This window comes from Lolium perenne, chromosome 6, assembly GCF_019359855.2.
Source record: "Lolium perenne isolate Kyuss_39 chromosome 6, Kyuss_2.0, whole genome shotgun sequence".
Taxonomy (NCBI): Eukaryota; Viridiplantae; Streptophyta; class Magnoliopsida; order Poales; family Poaceae; genus Lolium; species Lolium perenne.
This window is the reverse complement of record NC_067249.2, coordinates 192956127-192983147: the sequence shown is the minus strand read 5'-3', so window position 1 is coordinate 192983147 and position 27021 is coordinate 192956127. Positions and strand designations below refer to the sequence as shown.

The following is a 27021-nucleotide window of genomic DNA, read 5'->3' as shown; positions in this document are numbered from 1 at the left end:
TCTCCATTTCCCATTGCGATTGTGGTGGCAGCACAGAGAATCTCCATGTCTAATTTTGTGGAAGCATTTCCCAAGCCACCCCCAAATCTTAAAAGAGTCCTTCCATTCAAGGTATGGCCATCTCAATCTTAGGACCCTTGCAAAGAGTAGTGTTGAGCACACCAAGAGACCCCCAAGGTATTTTTGGTATGCAAACTGCTTCCCAATTCATTTTGCATTTCCCATTGGGGACATTTTCGGTGGCCGTCCGTAAAAAGGCCTTCGATGTTGTGCATGGTCCCGGGTGGCATAATGAGTGGGGTCAATTGATAGATTGATTGTGAAGTAAGAACCACCTTGACAAGGAAGGTGTGCTGTCATGTTGTGATAAGTTTCCCATTCCAAGTTAGGGTTTTACCGGCCACTTTGTCTTCAAGGTGTTGGGAATCCTGAACCACCAAACCGAGAGAGGCAACCCAGGGTACTTGAGAGGGAAGGAAGCACGTTCCAGCGGGAGCCCCTCAAGGATATCATCGAGATCAATTTCGCCGCCCCTAATAAAAATCACGGAGCTTTTTTGAAAATTTGCTACGAAGGATAGATGAGATCACTAGTCCACATGTTATCTTGTGCTGACTGTAATGCACACGCATACCAAGGGAATCTACACCAGTATTGAGGATTTGATAAACACTACACAAGATTCCGTGTACAGACAAGATGATTTCTAAATTAATGATGTGGACGTGGGGAAATGACTAGTGAGTCAAAGAGCCCAGGAAAAACTAATGCCGGGAAGGTACATGTCACTGACTGGATTCAGCAATTGATAAAACTGACAATGGAAGCCACTACAGAACAAATCTGATTTGATCTAGCAGGTGGAATAGAATAGCATGATGGATGCCGACAAGGAATATGATTGTATAATGATTATGCTAGCAATCCTGGTTTACTTAGTCCAATAGTAGCTGTTTTCTTTAAGGAGGAGCTACACAGGAGAAGAATTTGATCATTGGTTTCTTTATATGGCAGGCCAATAGGAATGTCACAGCAAACACTGCTAACTAGATCGGTTCAGACAGAAGGTTTTGTTTGGTCTTGCTTGACTTTGCAAGGCCTAGAGCGAGCCATGTGAAAGTGTACTATTCAAAGGGATCCTCCTCTAGCTTGACAATACTATCTACATTGGCAGGCTTAAATTTGAACTACTGGATCCACCACAAAACTTTCAGTCTAAAAGTAAGCTTACATGACCAAGAGAGACCCTTCTCAGAAGTCACAACCTCATAAACAATGTGCCCCGTACCCTAGATTTTATATCTAATAACACGCTATCAGCTGATGGCCTGATTCTACCACTATACCGCTACAGCTTGAAATGCCAAGAGCAGTGGGCATGTAGGTCAAGACATTAGACATGGAGGCCTTGAACTCTGGGGCCTTAAATGGCTTGTCCCCGCTCAGAGTGTGGTCACATCCTGTTGAGGATTTTGAGAGCCATTCATGGCCAGGCAGCGGCAGAGGCCACGCAACGCCAATTTACTCGCCATGGTACAAAACCAAACCAGTGTCCATTGCCTGCATGGTATGGTCATGGACCTATGGCGAGACTACACAGGGCTAGATAGATTGGAACCAAGCATCTGGTGAGGACAGGTGAACCCATGGAGGCACTCCAGCAATTTCTGCCATGAACATCAACTGAGCTGATGTACATGCAAGAGGAAACTGTAGGAGGCCAGGCTTTGACTCGACAGGCCCAGTCTACAAGGGCCACTTACGGCTTTCAGACACCACATGTAAGCTCATGCGTGGTAGTATCGACCACTTACGGCTTTCAGACACCACATGTAAGGTCCTTATATGACTAGCATGAGTTATTGGCATTTTGAAAGATTAAACACATGCGTGGTAGTACTCTGTCATATAAGGACCTTCAGACCATGACCTAGTATCGACCATCAATTGTATGGAGAGGGGTCGGATGATCACATTTCCAACCAAGTTGGTCGGATACAGGGGAATGTCTTTCAGGGTGTCTGATTGACAGACAACAAGGCAATTGATGGATTCCTACCAGAAGTTTGTTTTCTTGAATTAGACGACATGACACGCTGGAATCCACGGTCTTTTCCTCATTAGGACACAGAATATTTATCTTTCAACAAGACTCGCTGATAAGAGATGGCATGAATCTAAAGGAAAATTATACTGGTAGTTTATTATGTGCACTTACATTTTATATGATGCATACCTTTGCCTTAAGGCTGAGCCCTTGCAAATTAGGAAACTGGATCTTTTTCATTGGGATGACACCGACATGGTAACCGAATGAAAACAGAGCATGTGGGTACAAGTGCAGTACCGAGTCTTGACAAAGCTTCAGTCAGCACTCGGCAGTTCATCATCATGGACACCAACGAGTGGCAGCAAAGAGAATCCTTCTTTTTTAACTTGTCTTTAAAGACATGCTATGATTTGATGGCATGTATTTTTATTTGAGAACATACACAAAAGAGTGAAAAGAGAATTGAAAAAGTTAAAAAAGGATCTCAAATCTTTGGTCATGAACCCATCATCACCTTTCCATGGAGGAATAGCCTCTTTGTGAATGTAAAGCCATAATAACCGTGCAAAATCCTACCAAACTGGTGCGCTAATAGTTCTTCTAGGCCCTCAAGGCATTTTCAGCAACAGGTGGAGCAAAATGATGGTGGCATGGGTTAGTGAAAGTATGTAATCGTGCACCGGGCTATTTTGCTCGTCCCACCATCACAGCACAATAACTATACTATATGCAAGCCCAATGATACGATAAGAAGCATCATGCCTAATTTGCATATTTTGGCAAAGCATTCAGACAAGAAACAGCACGTCATTCTCCCTGGAGTCCTGGACAACTTGGAGTCTTGCTAAGAATTTGCAAAGATAACTTTATTTCCACAAACAGAAGACATTCACCAGACAATTAGTCAAATTATACTTAGCTAACCAAACCATTACTTTCAAACAAAATATAATTGGCTAAGAAAATATTGTATCATACAGCTATGGGAGAAAGTAAATCTTATATGCCAAGTAGATCAGTCTAAGAACTATGATGTGCGACTGAATTGTTCGCCTTTATTCCTTCTGTTACACCCACTCGCAATGAAACATGATTGATTCGAACATTTACATGAGCTTCGATATGCATTATCACAAGGAATCAACTTTGTTGCATATGAAACATAACATTTAGTTATGCTAGTAATTTCTAGTTAGCATCAAGTAATTAACACTTCTGGAAACAAATGTACATTTGGGCTAGCAATTTCGGTTCATTTCTTCTCAAGTTATTAACACATCTGGAGACAAATACACCAGAAACAATAATGACAAAAAAGTTGGTGACCTTAATGACCAGAGATTACATAAAGAGTGAAGACAGGCAGTTCCTCAGGAGATGTACAGTATCAGTTTGATATTTGCATCTGTTAAAGCATTCTAGGTACATGTGTGTCTGTCGAAAAAGAATGAAAGAAACTGTAAAAGTTATGGACTAACCTCTTCACAGTGGAAAGCCTAGAAGAAGAAAGGAAAGTGAAGATGTACAACTTAAGAACATCAGATAGTGTCTGCCTACTCTTTTCAGGTCCCCAATGGTGACCTGGCAATAAATCAAGAATCCAGCCATGACAGTGCCTCTATTGCAGGCCTGCGGAAAGAATTGCTTCTGAACCATCCATACTGCGAAAAGGAGTTGTAAGCTTCCAGAAGTTGAGAATGATATTGTTAACATACGTGATGTTAGGCTGTTAGCACCGATTGCCTAGTTATAGTTCATTGGTCATACTGACTAGCCAAGTCACTTTCCTGGAATGTATAACAATTTTCCAATGCGTTATTCCCACTGGGAAAGGATGGGCCAAGAATTTTCAAGCGCTTCGGCCCAAGCTCTACAGATGGAGGTAGGTAGTTGCAGCCATTAGGATTTTGGCTGGAAGCAACTTCATCTTCCAAAATATTTCCATCTAGTTGACGTCTCGTCTTCAATTTGGTTGTAGCTATTGAGTCATCTCCATTGCCAGAAATAAAATCAAGACAATGTCGAGAATAATGGGTATGGACAGGATCATTTTTGCCGCTGGATACTTCCACTAACTTTTGCTGCTGTCTGTCATCTGTATGGATTTTCTTCAACCGTTTTAATACCTGAAGTTGGGATCAAGGAGATGACATTAGTAAACAAAGTTGTATATGTGAAACTGAATATTGGATGTTCAGGGAAAAAGGTTGTTTATCAGTGCAATCAATCCATGAAATGAACTTGCTGTTCACTAAATTGCTCTAGTCGCAACTTATGAACAGATGTATCATGTCCCTTCAGATTTATGAAGTGGTTATAAGTTCTGAAATGGAAATCCTTTATTTACTCTTTCAGGTTTAATGACCATTTTACTATATATTGGACTGAAGCTAAGCACTAAGGTCGATTACACAAACAGGGTTATACTCCCTCCGTTTTTATTTACTTCGCGTTATGGGTTTAGTCAAAGTCAAATTTTGTAAAGTTTGACCAGGAATACAGAAACGAATATCAATATCCACAATAACAAAAGCATATAAAATGAAAAATAGACTTTACTGTCGATTGTAATACCATAGACTTTATATTATAGATGTTGATTTTTTTTCCTAAATATTTAGTCAACTTTACAAAGTTTGACTTTGACTAAACCGAAAACGTGAACTAAATAAAAATAGAGGGAGTAATTTTGGTTGCCAATCCACACAGGGAGTGACCTTAGTGGATCCTGTGCTAGATCAGAATGAAATGTGCTGATTTTTTAAGGAATGGTTAACAAATATGTGGAACAGTGAAGAAATAACATCATTCTACACATCTTAGACACTGACAAAGCCCACGAGATATTCCTCTCACCATTAGTTTCTGTAGTGTTACTGAAGTTACAGTGCAAACATGGATAGTGACATCAAATTATAAATGCAGAGGGACGCAAATAAATGAGCACTGGCACAGAAATATCTGTACCTGATTCTCAGTGAAACTTGTTATTGTTGCATCTTCTGTACGCCTTCTATCAGGAGTTATGCCTGACCTTCTCTTCACCCTGAATACCTCACAATCAGAATCAGAAGTATCTTCTGCAGCCAATTTTTCAGAAGAGCATGTTTGATCAGGTGCAGACGAAGGGCATGCATTAATGGTTGCAGTTTCAGGAGTAAATGAATTCTCAGGACAAGAGCTAGAGAAGATTCTTCTGTTAGAACTAGTGCACTCCTGCAAATAAAAACTAATATCAACACATTTATTTGCCCCAATACAGTTCAGCAACATAAGAAACTCTGGAATGAACCTTACATCACTTTGTGTAGAATAATCATGGGGTCCAAAGGAAAATGTTATTGTTGATGCAGCAGGATATGGCTTGTTCAGATCGTATGGAAGAACACGTGCCTCTGACATACTATGAACTTCATCAGATACATCTATGTGAATCTTACAGTACGGGAAGTATTCAACATCATGATTAATGCTGTTGAAGTAAGAATGTATGCTAGAGCCATGATAGATTTGCTTTCTAACTAAATCGATTGTTCCATTTTCCTCCTCGAATTTCTTTGACAATGTTTCCAACTCAAAGATGTCTTTCCTCACAAATACAGTACGATCGCAGCTGCAAGGGCACTTCCAAATCTCTTCCTCTTCAAAACAAGGCAAACAAGTGAGAAGGTTGCTTCAAGAGGTTGACATCTGCACTTAATGTTAAAATTCCTTACCATGACAAAGGCAAATTGCATCAACTCTGCAGTTACACATAAGATGAGCCACGTAGCAGTCACGTCTGCATATGCCACAGAGAACTGTCACATCAATATCTGCTTTATAGTATGTGCGAGCTCCCATTTTCATAAGTGACCAACGGACACAATGCTGGAGACGCATCAACTGCACAAAAGGAACTTTCATACACTGCTCAATGTGACTATCGCCAGTTGATGTTGTAATATCTTTATGACCAGACATAGAAAATTCGTGAGCAAGAAGTGCCGTCTCTTTACAAAGAAGTTCCTCATAAGGCAGTAGTGGTATCCTATTTAGAAGTGCATAACGTTGACTAGCAATTGCTCCAAGCGGGAACCATTCACCAACAGCAAAATTCACTGCCTCGCCACAATTAAAACCTGAAATTTGTTATAAGCATTTCCCACTGTTCATATTATCCTATAAAATACATATTACAGATATTCAGAGAATTTGGAAGATAACTGGCATCACAAAAGCTCCAAGAAAGCCTCACCATGGCTGAAACCTGAATGGTACGCTCGAGGAAATGTGATCACAAACTCTCCAGGTCTCTGTATAGCTCGGTAAACTGGAACATGATGATGCAGTAGAATATTTGGAGGGAACATTGTAGTCTTCCCCAAAAGGATATCAAATGCTGCAGTTTCTCTTTCACCTGATAAAATTTCATGATCATATACATGCTCACGTACCACTTTCTCAAATTCTGGAGCAGCTTTTCCTGGAACCGCATACCATGTTTTTGGAGCCCCACAGTGATGATAGTTAATGCTACAAAATCATAAAATCAGATTAGAATATACAGAAGGTTCAGTCTGCAGCATGTTGCAAAAGTGTAGAAAGTGGGACATAACAAAACTATTAATCATGCACCTGTACAAGTAATGGTCTTCCACATGCCAGGCAAACATACTAAAGAGCATTCCGATATACAACATTGGGTCAGTTACTCCCTGGAGATTCCAGGAAATAAACAACAGTGAGTACTAAACAATAAAGCAGGGAATTCCATTGATACAATGTACTCACTGGAATTGCTGTTCTCAGAAGACGTAGAATTGATTTGGACAACCGAGAAAGTTTCTGGATCAGAGCACAATGAAATATTTTAACATATCATAAAGCAATGTAACACTTGCAATAGATAAGATCATATAATGAATTAATGATTGAATAAGGACAAGTAAGCTTAATAAACGCATATTTGCAAGAGCGCAGCTGTGTAACCCCACACTACACTCAACACATACAGCAAAAAAGGAATGTAGAGCAAGCATACATTCTAGCCACTGCATAACTGAACGAAATTGAATACAGAAATGCCAAGGAAATTTTACCTAGTGAGGTTGGTACATAAATAGCTCTAAATATGGTACATAAATGAAGTACCTTTAGGTTCCATTTGCTACTTCCAAGTTGGTCATTCGGAGAAGACGAGAAAGCACTACCATCAATATCGCATGCATACTCAACAGAGTCCATCTTGCCAAATGCTATTTCATGCCAAAATTCCTCTTCCATATACCTTGGTGGAAGACAAGCAGCACTAGAGTATCTCCGAACAAATCCTTTATTTGCCATCTTCTCAAAATCTCGAAATGTGTATTTTCTGTTGATACAAACTCATAAGTTATGCATTATACATGGCAAACATAACTATGAAGCAGTAACGCATCATCAGTAGGCTAACAGACCTTCCACTCATGAAGAAAGCAAACTTGTCATCCGCGGACCATTCAGCAAGACGGAGAGGCTGCACTCTGGTAGTAAACTTTAGCCCACCTTTTTCCTTCATAAGTACAGTTCCAACAGGTACAGAAGCACATATAGGTGAAACAATCTTGCATATACCTGGCAAAATCACAGATTGTCTCAGCCATGAAAAAAAACACAGGCGCCAAACGATTTGGTTTGAGATATTCGCTGCTGCCAATCGGTAGATATTCGCTGCTGCCAATCAGTTTGCTAAGAAAATGCTTGTTTTGGTATGTGGCTCATCTATTTCACGCCTGTGCACAAAGCCCATAAATATTATGACATGTTTCAGTTCTGCTGTCATTATGATAATAGACAAGCTCAACTGGAGGTGCAGCATGATTTGGATGTATACTCCGAGAGTAAAAAATGTGAAGAGAATACCACAGGAGAGCCACTCCAATTGTCCTGTATATTAGAGTAAATTGCACAAGAGGTTCCTAAACTTTTGTATTGGGGTGCATTGGCATCACTTTGGTCTATAAACTTTAAAACCATATTGGTGGTTCCTAATATTGAACATTTGGCACTTAATACAACATGGAAGTAGCAGGGATGGTTACGAATTGTGAGCAAATTTATCTTTATTCTATTTCATGAGATCAGATTTGGCAAACATTAGCTCTCTGCCAGCTTACAATCAATTGTTATCATGTCCTTGGCCTTACTCGCAGAAAATAATCACAGACAAACATAGAGAAGAACCTATACCATATTTTGCAGCAACAGGGGCAATTTTGCTGAGATAAACAAATGGATCCTCAAACTCCTCAACAGAAGGACAAAAAACTGGACATTCTGGAATCTGATCAATCCAATCTAGGCTAGATAGATCAAACTTCTTCCCTCTGTGCTTCAAGAATGGGTCCCTCGTGGGCACTTCCTCTTTTAGTGATGAATCAAGTCTCCTACGTAACCTTGCCCCGCATGACGCAGGTTTCGGAGCAACTTCCTCATTCCCTGCCATAGTCCTGAAGACATCAACCCTTTGACACACAAATACTGAGCTTACTGGGTGAAGGCACCCATGATTTATATCCCCAGCTCAGCAAAACGTGACTCCACTCGACCTGTATACACCCAAAAAAAAAAATCAGTACTCATCCTGCTAGAACATTTTTTTATACTTTCCATTACTAAATTATAGCTAAAAGTGGCTACTGCAACGAACATGCCTAACTAAAGTGAAGTGGACAGGATTAAAAGATTCATGTCCAGTGAACTCATGTAAAACGAATATTACATCCAAAAGTACATGCTACATGCAGAAATGTAAACATGCGCGTGGTCAATTACTCAACTGTGTGCTCCTTTTCCATATCATCCTATATGCCTAAAGGCACAATCTCACTAATTGTTCACACCACAGCAGCCACTGTAGCCAGGCGATCGATGCCCAAGACCAGAAATACATGTACTAGGGTGCTAATAAGTCAAACTCTCCTATTGGATCCAGGAATCCAACAGCTCAGTGCCATCTCAATCGCAATTCACGAAACACCGCAGGAAAAAGTTATAGACAAGACCGTCCACACACGGGTCAAATTCGTAACCACGACACTTATGAATCTGTTCATTTAAAGATGCCGAATTAAGCAGCTAGATATGTAGCCCGCGAATTCATACCATCCTTCCACGTAAAATAGCAAGCTTAGGTGGTGGTCAAATCTATTTCCCATCCGAAAGACTGGTCAAAGTGTATGCAACAGTTAGAATCTGGAAACACCTCAATCATGAGCGCAGATATAAATTGTGTACCATATTAAGCCCAGTTCTACAGTTCTGCCAGCCACGACATACCTAGAGAATTCCCTAAAATAGAAGGATCGGGTACGGAATTAGCCCAGTGGGTTCATTCACCGACTGATGAGAGTTACGCGACAAGCAGGAATCCACGAATTGGGTCACTCAAAAAGCACCTGAAATCGCGCGCTCGCACGTCAAAGCGTGAAATTATCGCCTAAAATCGCCAGCTCTCGACCGCGGTTAATCAAACAGTTGGAACGACCATAATTTAGCACAAAAACACCAATTATGAGATGGAATCCGCACGATTAGTCGTTGGAACGGCGGAATCCACACGACCGAAGCGGAATCGGCCAAAGGGTCAGAGCAAGCGCCACAAGGCGATTGCAGCTAACATTAATCGAAGGATTTCCACGAATCAACCTGGAGAGGAACTAGCGAAAAATTCCAAACACCTGCCCCTGAAACAAACCCAACCACCCCCAGCCACGGGGGCGCACCCGCCCCGAATCACAATTCGCAGCCCGGAAAACACTCACCGTAGCCTCCCGCCGCAAAACCGCCGCAAATCGGAACCCACATTCCCCTCCGGGGCCTTCTACCGGATCCCCCGCGCTCGGATCCGAGCCCGCCACTGCCCTAAACCACCGCGGCGGCAAAGGGTGACGCTAGTTCCACGCGAGGAGTGGGCGCCGGAGCCGAGGCTGAGGCGGAGCGAAAACCTCGAGCACCACGGCGGCGCTCCTCCGAGGTCCGAGCTGCGGCGAGGGGTGGGAGGAGGCGGAGGTGGAGCGAGGTGCGGAAACGAAGGATGGGAAAAGTGCGGGTGATATTAATACCGCGACAACTGCCCCCTGAGCCTCTCTAATCAAGAAGGATTGTACAATTTGGTGGATTAGAGGTGGGATTTTACAAATTTACCACCACACTTTTTCTTTGTACTTCTGCCATTTTCTATATCACTGAGTGGTAATGTGGCAAATGATAGACACTTTCAAGAAAAGTGTGGCAAATTATAAAATATACCAAATTAGAATTGAATGGACTCAAGTATATGTAAATTTTATGTAGTATTTTTTTGGTAGATGGGGTAGTTGCCAACTAACTTGTAATCGGAGGCCGTAGTCACCAGTATGTCTTCTCCATCATAGCGGTGCCAATCAGTGTCGTGCAGCCTAGAAATGTGGGATCCGCCTAAATCTCAATCCTAGTTTATTTTGTATTTGTAGTATAAATTGCAAACAAGTCAAGGAAATTTTGTAGAACCTATTCACTCCCCCCCCCCCCCCCCAGGTTACCGACATTGTACTTTCAGTGAGTAGTCGAGAGGCACTCATGGATGCTTGTTTCTTTCGGCCATATACATTATCTCAGCAAATTAGATCGGCTACATTCTTCGATTTTGTGCCAATTTGCAATGTAAGGAGAGGGGGGACATAATAGTGCTATTATGCCTTTGAGAACTATAAGTTGTGTAAAGTTTACAAAACAAATCCATAAGGGTACAAAATTTCATCTGAATAGTCAATTCATAGACCAAAAATATAGCTATGAATAGTATCCAAAAATATATTCATGGTAAAACTTATATTGATGACTATAGATTACACTTTTCTCTAGTAATTAGTGTGTATGTCAAATATGAAGATGAAACCTTAGTGAAACTTTGTGTCACTACCCTTATTTAAAAAAACGGGACATTCATACTATTCGTCGGTAAACTACAATGAAATTCGTTAAGTAACATAACTCTTAGACCCAAAATATTAGGTCCGTCAAGTGTTACACTATTTTAAATATTTAGAACATGCTCTAGAATTTTATGAAAAACAAATTATAAGAATAAAAACAATAAACTTCTAAATTTTATCAAATTGCACAATTTTCTCTATAATGCTTATGCATGTTATCCAGTGAAACTGGTTTCATGACGATGTGGTTTCAGTTTTCACCACATGGATATATGGTGTCGTTGCCTATTCGACGGTACCTCGGAGGAGGGATCCTCACGAGGGGGAGAAGAAGTAGGGGCCATAGGGCGGAGTGCACACGGGACGGTGGTACGCGAGTTACCCAGCTTCGGAACACCTGCACGATGACAGGGCCTACTGCTGCTTGTCTGGAATTATCTGGGCGCTTTCGCGTTGTTACAATGAGTTGTGGTTGTGCCTCTAGGGCTCCCGGGATCCGGCTTATAAAGGCGCACGGATCTAGGGTTTACATGGAGAGTCCTAGCCGGAATACAAGTTGCCTAACTACAGTACAAAGTCTTGCCGTGTACGTCAAGGATCCGCCTTCCTTCTAGGCCGTGCTGGATCCGGATACTTCATGGGCTTCAACGGATCCGGCCTCCTTCGTAGGTCGGTTGGGATCCGGCTCCTCGTTCCTGGGCTGGACTTCATCCTTCATGATCTACAAAGAATCGGGCCGCCCGATGGGCCACATGCCTCACCACCAACTATGGGCCACCCGGGCTTGCCGGATCTTGGCCATGCCGTTGATATACCCATAAAGTATACCCACAACAGTAGCCCCCGAAGTTCTCCGAGATTCATCATTCCTCCGACTCCATTCTGCTCGGAAACGAAGAGAATCTTGAAGAGCTTCAAAACTTCTTACTTGATTCCGGGTTCGGAAATCCTTCATCTTCAGATCACGCTGAACAACGGAAGTTCCAATTTTCCCGCGCACAACCTCCTCATTTCCCGCGCTAAATTTTCGCAGATGCGAATCTTTAGCCGGAAATTTCGGGAGTGCATGGTTAAGTTACCTCCACGTCGTTTTACCGCACTTGACCTAAAACACGTGTCATCCATCCAACGGTGCGACCGTTCCGTTTCCACCGTCGGATCCGGATCCCGCATCTCCGCGTGCGGCCTATAAATACCCCGCGGCCCGGTAAAAATTCATTCTTTCACCTCTCCTCACCACTTCGTCTTCCTCCTCGTGCCGCGCCGCCCGACGGATCTCGATTCCGGCGATCTTCGCCACGGTGAGCTTCACGCGCCGCCAAACCAAGACCCCTCTCGCGCCAAGATTCCTGCGGTTGAACGGGAATTTCCCTCCGCCGCCGATTCGTGGTCTCGCGGGTCGGTTTTCTTCAAGTCCGGCGACCCCATCTTCACCGGAGCTCCGTCGAGCCACCGCGCCATTAGCGGTAAGTGCGCCGGCCCCGTAGAAGATAGATTTAGACTTAGTGTAGAAAATAGACTTAGGTGATCCGGGTACTCAAACACTTTGTATGGGTGCAGCCGGAAGCATGCCACTCGATTCTTCGCATTGTACTGGTAGCTCTCCGAGTAGCCCGGATCCCAATCAAATAGAACCCATATGCCCAGATCCCATATCATTCCTGCCACCATATGTTTCCGACATTAGACTAGCTCAACCTTTTTCCGCATCTTCCAGCACCGCTCCAGGCCGGATCCCTTCCCTCCAAGAGCTCCAAGAAGAACTCGAGGGACAAGCTCGGATGGCAGCAAAGGTGCAGGAGGTGGAAAACAAGAGGGCGTCCAAAGCCCGGATCCGCGAAGGAGAACGGGGTCAGTGGTGGCCTTGCGCAACTACCGATGTGGAGCTTAGAGAGCTCCAGAACGAGGGCATGATCTCCACACATTGGAGTTTCACGCGTGACTCCGACGTCCCCAAGCCCGAAGCCGGAGAAATTGTTATGACCAAAGCTTGGGTGGAACGCGGACTTTCACTTCCCTGTTCGGAGTTTTTTCTCTCCGTCCTCAACACATATGGGCTCCAGCCCCACAACATCTGCCCAAACTCTTATCTTCTTCTGTCCAACTTCGTAACTCTTTGCGAAGGGCACCTTGGGATCCGGCCAGACATCAAGTTATGGCAGTTCTTTTTCCGGGTGAAGAAAGAAACCATTGACAAAGCAATGGTGAACTGCGGAAGCATGACATTTATGCTCCGCCCTAGCCGCATGTACCCTCCCCACGACTCGCACGAATCCGTCCGGTACTGGAACGCCGGATGGTTCTATGAGAAGAATGCTTCAGTTCCGGATGTTCATGAAGGTCTGCCCCAGTTCGTCAACGAACCTCCGGAAGAGCTTGCAAGCTGGAGCTTCGTCCCTTCGCTCGCCCAGACCCCGATCCTGGAGAAGGCTGCGCGGAGAATCTCCTGGCTAGTCCACGATGGACTGACCGGAGCCCAGCTCACTCTTAGCTAGTTCTCCCGGAGAATCCAGCCTCTACGTTACAACGCGCGCCTGATGTGCGCTTATACCGGGGCGGACGATCTTCTCCGGGTTACCCGCCACGATCTTCCGGCCGACTCTCTGAAGAGAAGGTTCAAGACGCTGGTGAAGATTCCGAGAGGCCAACAGGTCCCGGAACTGATCAAGGACATTTACACGAACGACAAGTGTCCTCCGGTAAGCTTTGTTCTTTTCATTGCTTCAAACTTCACAAGTTTTGGATGTTAACTCTAACTTTTATTCATTTTCCTTCCAGCTCAACACTTTGGCGGAGGAAAGCTTCCGCACCATTCTTCGCGTCCCTGTCACCGGCGACGCGGCGGAGGAGGCTCCAGAAGACGATGAGGAGGAAGAGGAACAGGCACCCCGCAAGGCGGCCCCTCGTCCTACGAAGCGTCCCCGCGCCAAGGCTTCCGGCTCTGAAGCCGGAGCTAGCGGCGAGGCCTCCGCCAAGAAGCCCAAGACCACAAAGCCACCTCCGCTAGACTCAAGGAAAGCGGAGCGTGCGCGCCTGAGAATGCTTTCAACAGCTGGTCAGCGCTCGCGCCCCATCATCCCCGGCGCCCCGTAAGTTTCCGAACATGATGCGATTTTATCTTAGCGAAATTATCTCTTATTTAACCCCTTTCACTTGTTTGCAGGAATCCGAACACCACTGCCACGCGGACCACCAGCCAAGAACCTATCACCAAGTATATGAAAAAGTCTCCGGCAGTTGGTCCTTCTACCCCAGTTCCGCCAAGTGCCTCCCACCCTACTCCTCAGCCGTCTCCTCCTCAGGCTGATCCATCTCCCCCTCCTGCCGCAAACACTCCACCGGAAATAATTTCGGTTAGCAGCGAGAAAGTGGGCGGAGAAGATCCTAAGGCCAAAGGCCCTGCCCAAGAAGACGCGGAAGAACAAGGCCAAGGAGAGGCTGAAGTCACTTCTTCTGAGAAGGCTGGAGAAGGCGCTGGCGACATTGTCGTTTTTCCGAAGAACTTTGGAGATCCGGCTGACACCACTTCCACCCCCAAGGCATATGCTACCAAGTTCTTCAACAAGCTGTCCGAGGCGGAGAAATGGGAGCTTGAACAAGATTTACTCAACGCCATGCTGAACAATGCCTGGGGGAAACCTGACGCCGGAACATCGGAAATTCAGGACTTCAAGAAGAACGTCGGCCAGTTCCTCGACAAGCTCGTCTGCAAGCAAAAGGTACTCCCCAGTAGCCCCCAAGCATGTAGGCGGAAACTCAAAAAGTAGTTAGCGCTTAGATGCTTAGAGAAAGATTACTTCCGGGAAGGTTTTTAAATTGGATCAGTAGCCCCCAAGCATTAGGCGGAAAAGTTCCGGCAATAATGCTTTTGAGGAAACCACTGTTACAGGCGGAATTTTTACTCCTGCTCTGTCTTACAGGAACAACAGGCGCTGCATTATGAACTGCACAAGAACATCGCCCTTCAGCGCCGCGTTACTTTGAATCAAGCGGAAAATATCCGGACTCTGAAGGATGAAAATGCGGAGCTGGCCAAACAACTGGCGGACGCCCAAGGTTGGTTTCCGTCTTCTTCGTCATTGGTCAGATTCCGACTTGAAACTTGCTGTTAACTTATGTTATTATAGGTGCATCCTCTTCCCTTGCTACAGCCTTGTCTGAACTTGAGAACCTGCGCTCCTCGTACCAAGATTTGGAAACGAAATTAAAGGAGGCGGAACTAAAGAGGGAGCAGGCCGAGAAGCAGCTGGCGGAGAAAAACTCCGAACATATCAGGGAAAAGGGCGAGCTGTTGCTGAAGAAAAATGCTGACAGCGAAACCATCAAGAGGCAGCAGAAAGAGCTCAATGGACTCCGGAAGTATATGGAGACTGCGGAGCATCACTGGGACTTGCTCAATGAGAACATCTTGGGTACGATACCGGAACCTCGTCAAGATGTTTGCTCCGACTTTTTTACTTTGCGCTCAAATTGCATGCTTATATCCTGATTATCTTTTATGCAGAGCCGCTTGGGTATCCGGAACAGCGCCGGAATTTGTTCCCACGGGATGACCTTCTTCAACTCGCAGGCGATGACTGCAAAGATCTCATCTCCGCCTCCCGCAAGATATGCTATAACTTATTCATCAAGAGGAGCCGCACTTGCAACGTCCGGAAGCTTGTTGGAAAGATGGACATTCTTCCGGAGCTGGTGACGGATCTACAAGCATCATCAGCCCGAGGCGCAGCTGCAATGGCCTTGACCATGTGCTTAGCACATAATCCGGATCTTGATCTTGATCAAGTGACCACGGGCGTTCCTCCGGATGCGGATGTCAACGCGCTGCTGGATGCAGTGAGCGGCTACGACACCCGTATCGCGCGCAGGATCCGGCATGAAGAATTCTACGACAAGGTCGTTCTTCCCGCAGACGAGCCCTTGGAAGCGGAACTTCAAAAGGAGCTCGAGGCGAAGGCGCGACCCGCGGAATCCGGGACTCAATATACCTGGACCAGCTCCAAGGACGCTCCCCAAGAAGAACCCAAGACCAGCACTGCAGCTTCTGAAGAAAAAGAAAGTGACGAAGACGTGTCTTCTCCGGCCGAAGGCGCCAAGGAAAAGGATCCAGAGGGCAAGACTTCTCCGGCTAAGGGGGAATGAAAACTTTTATTCCTGCGGGAAAGACAATGCATCATTTTGGCCCCAGCGAGGGTTTGTAATAAGACTTTAAATTCTTAAGTAGCTAGGAACGAAACGATTATGCATGGGGCGGAAACACTTATCCTGCTATCCGTTAATATTATGTGCATGTTTCGTTTTATGTCGGAAAGCAAGTGCTGACTTCGTTGTTTTCCGGCTTACCCGCTTGACCTTCCGCGAGCCGGAAAACCTTAGCCGGAAATGCTCGCCAGCGGCGACGAAGCCCAATGGCAGTCCGTCCATAACCGCGGAAACAAGCCCCCAGGCATAGGTGCCGGAAATCGCTACTAGGAATCCACAAGTTCGCAACAGATAACAACTTAATCAGAAAACTTAAGCTTACGTCCTAAAGGACGGTTTTGGAAATCACAACTTTCATACACGCCTAGGCGGAAATATCCCGCTCTACGGTTTTAGTCGGAAAAAACATACACGATCTAAAATGAACAAGTAAAGGAGGTAAAAGACTCAAAGAGTGAACCATAAGCTTTATTTCATTGATCATGTATAACTATTACAGAGTTTATAACTCGGAAAATATATGCTAAGTGTAGAAAGGACGTAGCTGTGCGATGTTCCAAGGGCGATCTGTTTCATCGTAGATGTCATCCGGATCCTCACGCTTGCGTTTCCGGTGCCAGTTAGCAAGTCTATCCCTCAGCTCGCGGAAATCAACAAGGTAGTACGACCCGTTATGGAGCACTTTGCTAACGACGAAGGGTCCTTCCCATGGAGATTGCAGCTTATGGTCTTTCACCTGTCGAAGGCGGAGGACCAGGTCTCCTGCCATGAAGGAGCGATTCCGAACTCGATGACTGTGATAGCGTCGGAGCTTCTGCTGGTAGATGGCGGAGCGCTGATCAGCTAGGTTCCGAGCTTCCTCGATCAGGTCCACAGATAGCTGTCTGGCCTCGTCAGCTGTTTCTTCATTGTAGGCGGAAACTCGCGGTGAATCGTGGATGATGTCGCAGGGAAGCACGGCTTCGGATCCGTATACCAGGAAAAATGGGGTGAACCCTGTTGATCTGTTAGGGGTAGTTCGTAAACTCCATAAAACAGCTTCCAACTCGTCAGCCCAAGCTCCAGCTGCTCGTCGCAGTGGTTCTTCAAGGCGCGGCTTAATTCCTGATAATATTAGACCGTTAGCCCTTTCAACCTGACCGTTAGATTGTGGATGAGCCACAGATGCAAGGTCCAGTCGAATCCCCATTGTGTCACAATAATCCCTCAACTCTCCTTGAGCGAAGTTTGTGCCATTATCTGTGATTATGCTGTGTGGGATGCCGAATCTCATCACGAGGCTGCAGACGAATTTTAGTGTCGTAGCACCATCGGCTTTTCTCACTGGCTTTGCCTCGATCCACTTGCTGAATTTGTCAACAGCGACCAGAAGGTATTCAAAACCACCAGGAGATGATCTTTTTAACTTACCAACCATATCAAGCCCCCAGACCGCAAATGGCCAGGTGATAGGTATGGTCTTCAGCTCTTGGGCTGGAGCGTTTGGTTGAGTAGCGTAGTACTGACAACCTCGGCAGGTTTTTACCAGCTTGTTAGCATCTTCTTTAGCTGTGAGCCAGTAGAATCCTAGCCGGAATGCTTTGGCAACGAGGGATCTGGGAGCGGCGTGATGCCGCAATCCCCTGCATGGATCTCTCTGAGGATTTCAATGCCATCTTGATTGGAGACGCATTTGAGAAACACCCCTGCTGCACTTCGTTTGTAGAGCTGTCCATCAACAATTGTGTAGGTTCTCGCTCGTCTGACGATCTGTCGTGCGAGGACCTCGTCCTCTGGCAACTTCTGATCGACGAGGTAGTCCAGAAAGGCTGTGTCCAAGCCGGAATGATAGCCATCACCTCCCTAGCCGGAGACACCGCCACCTCCGGGTTTTCCGGATTAGCGCCTTAATCGAGGGTATCCGGAGATGCTCCAGAAAATGCCAGCGGAATTCGCTTCTCGCCGGATCCGAGCTTGGATAGCATGTCCGCCGCTGTGTTATCGTCTCTCCGACGTACTTGACTTCGTATCCGAGGAAGCACTTGGCGATCTCATCAACTTCATCTCTCGTAGGCCGCCATGACGGAGTTTCGGCGTTCTGTGTTCCGGCTACTTGTTGTGCCACCAGGTCGGAATCTCCAGAGCATATGATGTGCTTGATCCCAATTTCCTTAGCGATGCGCAGACCGTGTAGTAGAGCCTCGTATTCCGCCATGTTATTTGTAGCTTCGAAGTGGTTCTCGCGAACGCATCGCAGTTCTTCTCCGGTAGGGGACTTCAGGGTGACTCCGGCTCCTGAGCCTTGATGCTGCTTGGATCCATCGAAGTGCATGACCCATGTTTCTGGTTCCGGCTCCAGACTTGCATCCGGAGTTTCTGTCCAATCTGCGACGAAATCTGCCAAGACTTGGGATTTAACCGCAGTCCTGGGCTTGTAAGCGATGTCGAAGGCGGATAGTTCAATGCCCCATTTAGCCGTACGTCCTGTTGCGTCAGCGTTGTTGAGAATTGTTGACAGCGGAGCCTTGCTCACGATCACATCTTGGATGCTCTTGGAAGTAATGTCTCAGCCTTCCGGCTGCCTAGGAACACACCATAAGCTAGCTTCAAAGTGAGGGTATCTCTGTTTTGATTCCACAAGACCTCGCTAATGTAGTAGACAGGTCTTTGGACGTCGTATTCATGATCTTCTTCCTTTCGCTCCACCACAATGACGAGGCTGATGACTTTGTTGGTAGCTGCCAGATAAAGGAGCATTGGCTCTGACTCTGCTGGGGCTGCCAAGATAGGTGGGGAGGTAAGTATTTCCTTCAACCCTCGAAGAGCTGCGTCAGCTGCGTCGTCCCAGACAAATTTGTCTGTTTTCTTCAGCAGCTTGTACAGAGTGTAGGATAACGTTGCATAGAAAACAAAAAATTTCCTACCGCGAACACGCAATCCAAGCCAAGATGCAATCTAGAAGACGGTAGCAACGAGGGGGTATCGAGTCTCACCCTTGAAGAGATTCCAAAGCCTACAAGAGGAGGCTCTTGTTGCTGCGGTAGACGATCACTTGCCGCTTGCAAAAGCGCGTAGAAGATCTTGATCACGATCGGTTCCGGCGCCACGAACGGGCAGTACCTCCGTACTCGGTCACACGTTCGGTTGTTGATGAAGACGACGTCCACCTCCCCGTTCCAGCGGGCAGCGGAAGTAGTAGCTCCTCTTGAATCCGACAGCACGACGGCGTGGTGTCGGTGGCGGTGTAGAAGTCCGGCGGAGCTTCGCTAAGCTACGCGGGCAATATGGAGTGGAGGAGCAAAGCTAGGGTTTGGGAGGGGGTGGCCGGCCACTCAAGGGGGGGCGGCCAGCTTATGGTCTTGGGGTGGCCGGCCCCCTCCCTTGGCCCCTCATTATATAGGTGGATCCCAAGTGTTGGTGTCCAAGTCTTCGAATAAGACCCAAACCCAAAACCTTCCATAGGAGGGGGAAACCTAGCCCAACTAGGACTCCCACCCAAAGGTGGGATTCCCACCTCCCATGTGGGGGGTGGCCGGCCCCCTATGGTGGAGTCCACTTGGGACTCCACCCCATCTAGGGCTGGCCGGCCATGGAGGTGGAGTCCCTTGTGGACTCCACCTTCCTTGGTGGTTTCTTCCGGACTTTTCTAGAACCTTCTAGAACCTTCCATAGAACCTTCCGCGACATTTTATTTCACATAAAATGACATCCTATATATGAATCTTATTCTCGGACCATTCCTAACTCCTCGTGATGTCCGGGATCTCATCCGGGACTCCGAACAAATATTCGAACTCCATTCCATAATTCAAGTGCTACCATTTCAACATCCAACTTTAAGTGTGTCACCCTACGGTTCGAGAACTATGCGGACATGGTTGAGTACTCACTCCGACCAATAACCAATAGCGGGATCTGGAGATCCATAATGGCTCCCACATATTCAACGATGACTTTAGTGATCGAATGAACCATACACATATATTACCAATTCCCTTTGTCTCGCGATATTTTACTTGTTCGAGGTTTGATCTTCGGTATCACTCTATACCTTGTTCAACCTCGTCTCCTGACAAGTACTCTTTACTCGTACCGTGGTATGTGGTCTCTTATGAACTCATTCATATGCTTGCAAGACATTAGACGACATTCCACCGAGAGGGCCCAGAGTATATCTATCCGTCATCGGGATGGACAAATCCCACTGTTGATCCATATGCCTCAACTCATACTTTCCGGATACTTAATCCCACCTTTATAGCCACCCATTTACGCAGTGGTGTTTGGTGTAATCAAAGTACCTTTCCGGTATAAGTGATTTACATGATCTCATGGTCATAAGGACTAGGTAACTATGTATCGAAAGCTTATAGCAAATAACTTAATGACGAGATCTTATGCTACGCTTAATTGGGTGTGTCCATTATATCATTCACACAATGACATAACCTTGTTATTAATAACATCCAATGTTCATGATTATGAAACTAATCATCCATTAATCAACAAGCTAGTTTAAGAGGCATACTAGGGACTTCTTGTTTGTCTACATATCACACATGTACTAATGTTTCGGTTAATACAATTCTAGCATGATATATAAACATTTATCATAAACATAAAGATATAAATAATAACCACTTTATTATTGCCTCTAGGGCATATCTCCTTCACAGAGGTAGCGCCTTCTCGCCAAGACGGCTAACAAACCTACTGATTGCTGCAACACAACCAGTTAGTCGTTGCACATCTTTGAGACAAGTTGGCCTTTTGATGCACAGGATTGCCTTGATCTTTTCCGGGTTAACCTCAATGCCTCTGTGAGAGACTATGAAGCCAAGGAGTTTTCCGGCTGGCACGCCAAAGACGCACTTCAGCGGATTCGACATCATCTTGTACCTGCGGAGGTTGTCGAAGGTTTCTGTGAGGTCGCTGATCAAGTCGGATCCTTTCCGGGTCATGACCGCGATGTCGTCGACGTAAGCGTGCACGTTCCGGCCAATTTGGTCCTTCAGGCACCGCTGCATTGTACGTTGGTAAGTAGCACCTGCATTTTTCAAACCAAAAGGCATAGTAACATAGCAGTAAGTACCAAACGGGGTAATGAATGAAGTCGCCTTTTGGTCGGATTCCTTCATCCGGATCTGATGATACCCGGAATACGCATCAAGAAAACACAGAAGTTCCGCCCCCGCCGTCGAATCAATGACTTGGTCAATGCGCGGCAAGGGGAACGGGTCCTTCGGGCAATGCTTGTTCAAGCCAGAGTAATCGATGCACATTCTTAGTATTTTAGTGTTCTTTTTGGGTACAAGGACGGGATTCGCGACCCAATCGGTGTGGATAACTTCTATTACAAAACCTGCTTCTAGTAACTTTGCTAGTTCCATTCCTATGGCGCGGCGCTTCTTATCTCCAAAGCGTCGCATAGCTTGCTTCACCGGTTTAGCCCCCGGATTTATGTTGAGGTAGTGCTCGGCGAGTTCCCTAGGTACTCCGGACATGTCAGAAGGTTGCCATGCGAAGATATCCATGTTAGCGCGGAGGAACTCGACGAGCGCGTCTTCCTATTTGGGGTCCATGTTGGCTCCGACTGAAACCTGCTTGGAAGAGTCGCCTTTGATGAGGTCGTGCTTCTTGGTTTCTATCGCGGCCTTGAAGGAGGTTTTTTGCTCGGAGATCTGCTTCTTGGTGGTCTGCATCTCAGTCGGATCCACCGCGGCTCTGTAGCCTTTTAGCTCTTCTCCAGATATCACAGACTGCGAAGGCGGCTTCGCCTAACTCGCACTCATGAGCCTTTTTGTAGTCTCCGGATACGGTAATCATACCTTTAGGACCCGGAATCTTGAGCTTGTTGTAGATGTAGCACGCTCTTGCGTGGAACTTGTGGTAGGTGGGCCTGCCGAAGATGACGTGGTAGGAGCTCTTGAAGGGCACAACTTCAAACGTGATCTTCTCTTCGCGGAAATTATGAACATCGCCAAAAGCCACGGGAAGTGTGATGCTGCCGAGGGAGTTCGCCTTCTTACCCGGAACCACGCCATGAAACTCAGTGTTGCTGTGCTTCACTGCTCCTTGGTGAGGTTCATCCGCTCTAGAGTCTCCAGGTACATGATGTTCAAGCTGGCTCCGCCATCCATGAGGCACTTGGAGAAGTCATACCCATCTATGCGGGGACTTACAACCAAGGCGTAGCATTCTTTTGGCACAATTGCGGGGTGATCCTTCCTATCAAATGTGCACGGGATTTCCGACCACCTGACGTATCGCGGCACACCCGGAACTATGGCGTTCAGGATCCGGGTAGCTGACTTGGAGGCGCGTACTGTTGGAGTCCCGAGGAAAGTGTGGTAAGCCCCCACGCTCTTTTTGTCGAATGGGTTGGATTTTCCTGCGGGTCCTGCCTTGGGATCCGGCGAGTTATCATCCTCATCCATCGCCTCAGAACTATCATCCTCTTTGTCCTTGTTCTTTCCCTTGCCACCTTTGCCACGTGGTCGGTGCTTCCGGGCGCGCTTGTATCCTGCCTCCGGGTCGTTCTTTAGATCATTGACCCACTTGCAGTTGCGGTTGGTGTGAGTGGACTTCCCTGTAACCGGATCCAGATGGGCCAGGCAGGGCATGTCTCTGTACTCCTCGTAGGTTTGCGGAGCGCGGGATCCGCCAGCAGTGACCTCAGAGGTATGCCGCCGACCCCCGCCGGCTCCGCCTCCACGTCCGTGTCCTCTTCCGCCTCCCCGGACCTCCACGTTGAAACGCCATGGCGACCATCTCGGATCCGCCACTCTTACGGTCATCGTGGTTCTTGCGCTTATGGCTGCTGCTGCTACCGTTGTCACGGTTCTTCTTTTGTTGATGCAGGGGGATTGCTGTAGCTGCGAGATCACCGCCTGCGTCGTCATCGGCGGCAGTGTGATCGCTGGCGATGGTGATCATGTCGTCCAACGTCAGTTTATTTGCATTAACCAAGCAAGTTAGCTTGTGTCGCAGCAATCCTCCTCGCTGCAAGCCCCCAATGAAGGCGTGCATTGCTGTGCGGTTGTCGACGTTCTCGCACTCGTTTCTGCATGCCAACCATCGGGTGAGGAAATTCCTCGATGTTTCGCCCTTCTTCTGGATACATGCCTGCAGGTCGCTTGTTGTGGCAGGTCTCTTGTAGGTGCCCCTGAAGTGTTTCTCAAAAGCGTTCTTCAGGTCGAACCAGCAAAAGATGGAATTCTTCTCGAGGTCGCTGAGCTGCATCCGGCTGGACCTACAAGGTACAACTGAAGCATGCGGCAGGCGATGTTAGGGGTTCCTCCGGCGAAGGTTACAGCATTATAGTAATCCTCAATCCAGGTATCCGGCCTTTCGGTGCCATCATAATGCTTCAGATTTCCGGGTAGCTTGAGGTTCATCCTTGGCTTTGGTTCCTCTCGAATCATCCTGCCAAAGCACTTCGGACCAATGTAGTCGGTTCTGTACTCATTAAGGCGGTCCCGCGCGTCGCGCGAGTCGTGGCGAGGAGACTTTGAGCGAGAGCGAGATCTCCGACCATTGCCTCCGCCTCCACCTCCGCCGCCACCGCTAGGTGGTGGTGAGGGAGACCTGCGAGGTGGGCGGTCCGACTTCTTGCTTCCGCCATCTGAATCTCCTCGGCCTTCCTGGTGCTGGCTCCGGCTCCTGTGGCTGCCTTCGCCTTGGCGCTGGCTGCCCTGGTCGTTCCGGCGAGGCTCCGGGTCACGGCTCCGGCGAGGCTCTGGGTCCCGGCTCCGACGAGGTTCTGGATCGCGGTTCCGGCGAGGTTCTGGACCGCGGTTCCGGCGAAGTTCTGGACCGCGGTCCTCATTCCGACTCCTCCTGGGCTCGGGCTCATGAACATTGTTCTGGTTCCGGCGAGGTTCCGGCGAGCGCTCCCTGTTTCTGTTTCTTGGCAGCACGTTGTCGCGGATAACAATCCCACCATGCCCTGGGGGCCTGATGTTTCCGGCTGGACTACGGCGGCGAGGGGGTCGCGGGTAACCGTTGGGCGGAGGAGAGGGGTTGCGGTATTTGTCTCGTCCAGAGTACATCGCATCCTTTCCCTTTCGTGGATCTGACGAAGGCGTCTTTGACGGAACAGGAATCGGATTTGGGTGTTCCCTGGTCCTTCTTCTGCGCTCCGAGGATCCGGTGTGTGATTCATCGTCGGGATGTCGATTAGCGCGGGCGTCCTTCTGCGCGGTAGATACACAGTTATCCGGATTGGATTCCAGCCTGCGCGAAGTATCCGCCTTGCTTTGCTGCTGCATTGCTGAAGCGACAAGTGTGCGGAGATAGTTGATATCAACCTCTTCGTCCTTCTTCTTCAGCAATTCCGCAGCTTTTTGCATGTTGTCCTTTGGGGTTTCCAGCGGCTGGTGCTCTGCGGGCGTGTTGAAGGGTATCCTGCGAGGCGGAATTGCTTCTCTAACAATTCGATCGGCCTCCGCCTGCGCATAGATCATTTTTACTTCCCACTCAGCCCTCATGCTCTTGACCTGCTCGAGTGTAGCAGTAATCTCGCGGTCCTGTCTGTTGAAGTTTTCCGCCAATCCTGCAGCTTCTGCCCTCTCTTCCCTTAACGCGGCTTCGGTATCGGCGAGCTTCTTGGCTGTGGCCAGCATTTCCTTTCTAGTGGCCTCTAGGGCCTCCAGATCTGCGGCTTCGCCCGGGGTTATAGGTGTGTTAAGAACTGCTCGCGCGACCATCTCCTCTGCTGACAGGATTTCCTCCGAGGAAGAATCCCTGTGGGGTCGCACCCGAGACATTGGAGATCCTTGTTGGGATGGTTGGGGGTCGGATTGGCTGGCTGGCTCTTCAGATCCGGTTTGTCCCAGCGCTGCTACCGTTGCGAGAACCTGCTTAGGCTGGGCGGAGTCGACTTCAGGCTGATCGCCGAAGCCGTACTCCCCTAGTTTGCGGACGAAGTCATCAGATTCCATGGAGGGGGTATCTCCGGAAATTGGGCTCAGATTGCCCAAAATCGACTCTTCAACCGGAGTTTCGCTTTCTCCGACAGGCTCAGCCTGATCCGGATCTGCGCCGTTTTCCGGTGCCTCTACCTGCTCAGGACCGGCTCCGGCTTCTTGAGGGGCGGTTCCGGCGGTATGGGCCAAGAAGTGTACGAAGTGGCACCTCTGCTTTTCTAACACCTGGGAGACCCAGGCGGATCTGCATTGGTCTTCCACGGTTGTTTCCTGCACAGGGGCGGATTGGGTGGGCTTTGAAATTTCCAGATCCGAGGCGGAATCTTCCTTGGGAAGCTCCTGCATCTCAGATCGGATCTTCGCGACAGCGTCCAGCTCTGCGGCGGTCGCGTCTGCGTTACTTACGAGTGGGTTTCCGTCGGAATCGACGGTTTCCCCGATGAAGATGTGAATGCCGCCAATTGGGACGATGGAGAGCTTGACGGGGTTTGTCCTAGCTGGAATCCAGCACTCATCCGGAGGGACGATCGGCAGATTTCCGGCGTAAAGGACGCGCCCCACAGCGATGGTGTCGTCGTAGCTTCCCATGGCGGAACCCTCCCGGTTCCGGCCTCCAGACGCCACAGGCCCCACGGTGGGCGCCAACTGTCGTTGCCTATTCGACGGTACCTCGGAGGAGGGATCCTCACGAGGGGGAGAAGAAGTAGGGGCCATAGGGCGGAGTGCACACGGGACGGTGGTACGCGAGTTACCCAGCTTCGGAACACCTGCACGATGACAGGGCCTACTGCTGCTTGTCTGGAATTATCTGGGCGCTTTCGCGTTGTTACAATGAGTTGTGGTTGTGCCTCTAGGGCTCCCGGGATCCGGCTTATAAAGGCGCACGGATCTAGGGTTTACATGGAGAGTCCTAGCCGGAATACAAGTTGCCTAACTACAGTACAAAGTCTTGCCGTGTACGTCAAGGATCCGCCTTCCTTCTAGGCCGTGCTGGATCCGGATACTTCATGGGCTTCAACGGATCCGGCCTCCTTCGTAGGTCGGTTGGGATCCGGCTCCTCGTTCCTGGGCTGGACTTCATCCTTCATGATCTACAGCAACTGGGCCGCCCGATGGGCCACATGCCTCACCACCAACTATGGGCCACCCGGGCTTGCCGGATCTTGGCCATGCCGTTGATATACCCATAAAGTATACCCACAACATATGGTAACTCGGAATTTTGGTAACTCAGAAAATGGATACATTATTTTCTCCAAAAAATACATATACAAATATATGAATGAAGTGGAGAAAGATAGAAAGTTTCGGAAAAGGTACAAGCTATTCTAGAGAAACCATGTAGCAATTTGATCAATTTTGGAGGGTTATGTTTGAAAATATATCATTCGTTAGATCAGAATTTTGTACAAGATTTTATGCATATTCTAGATGTTGAAATAAAATGTGTTCTCACATAATATTTCTTCATTCTTGACTTTCTTACTTTCTTAGCATTTTTTCAGAATTTGTTGAAACAAATATTTTTCCCATAAACCTTTTGAAATTTTATTCATACTAGTTTTGTTTTCGAAGAAATGTCTTTCCTTTCCAATGCTTTTATATGACTGAATATCTCAAACCCACCACACTTGGACCACCTTTTCCACATGAAAAACACTTTGATAATGCACAAAGCCACTACGATTCAAGCAGGTGTTGCGAGTAACCAAATGAATGACACCACCTCATTGATCGCCTAAACCACACCGAATGAGCAAAGGACCGAAACCTACTACTTCCCTCCGATACATATTAATTATCTCTAACATTAATGTATCTAGACACATTTTAGTTCTAGATACATCTATACTAGCGACAAGTAATATGAATCGGAGGAAAGTAGATGGTTGAACACTTAGCAACCAATTTTATTTTGTTTGTATCA

At 47.4% G+C, this 27021-nt stretch overlaps 1 protein-coding gene across 1 annotated transcript; it reads right to left on the bottom strand.

Annotated features, from left to right (window-relative positions):
* Positions 1-3357: 3357 nt before the first annotated feature.
* Positions 3358-10099, bottom strand: LOC127306577 (lysine-specific demethylase JMJ706). The gene is made up of 11 exons (XM_051337233.2): positions 9835-10099; positions 8261-8619; positions 7489-7645; positions 7184-7403; positions 6824-6877; positions 6668-6747; positions 6288-6565; positions 5767-6171; positions 5348-5691; positions 5018-5266; positions 3358-4176 (listed from the first exon to the last, which is right to left on the bottom strand). The coding sequence occupies exons 2-11, from the start codon at positions 8514-8516 to the stop codon at positions 3805-3807; spliced, it is 2415 nt and encodes an 804-aa protein (XP_051193193.1). The 5' UTR covers positions 8517-8619; positions 9835-10099; the 3' UTR covers positions 3358-3804.
* Between the last annotated feature and the right edge of the window lie 16922 nt (positions 10100-27021).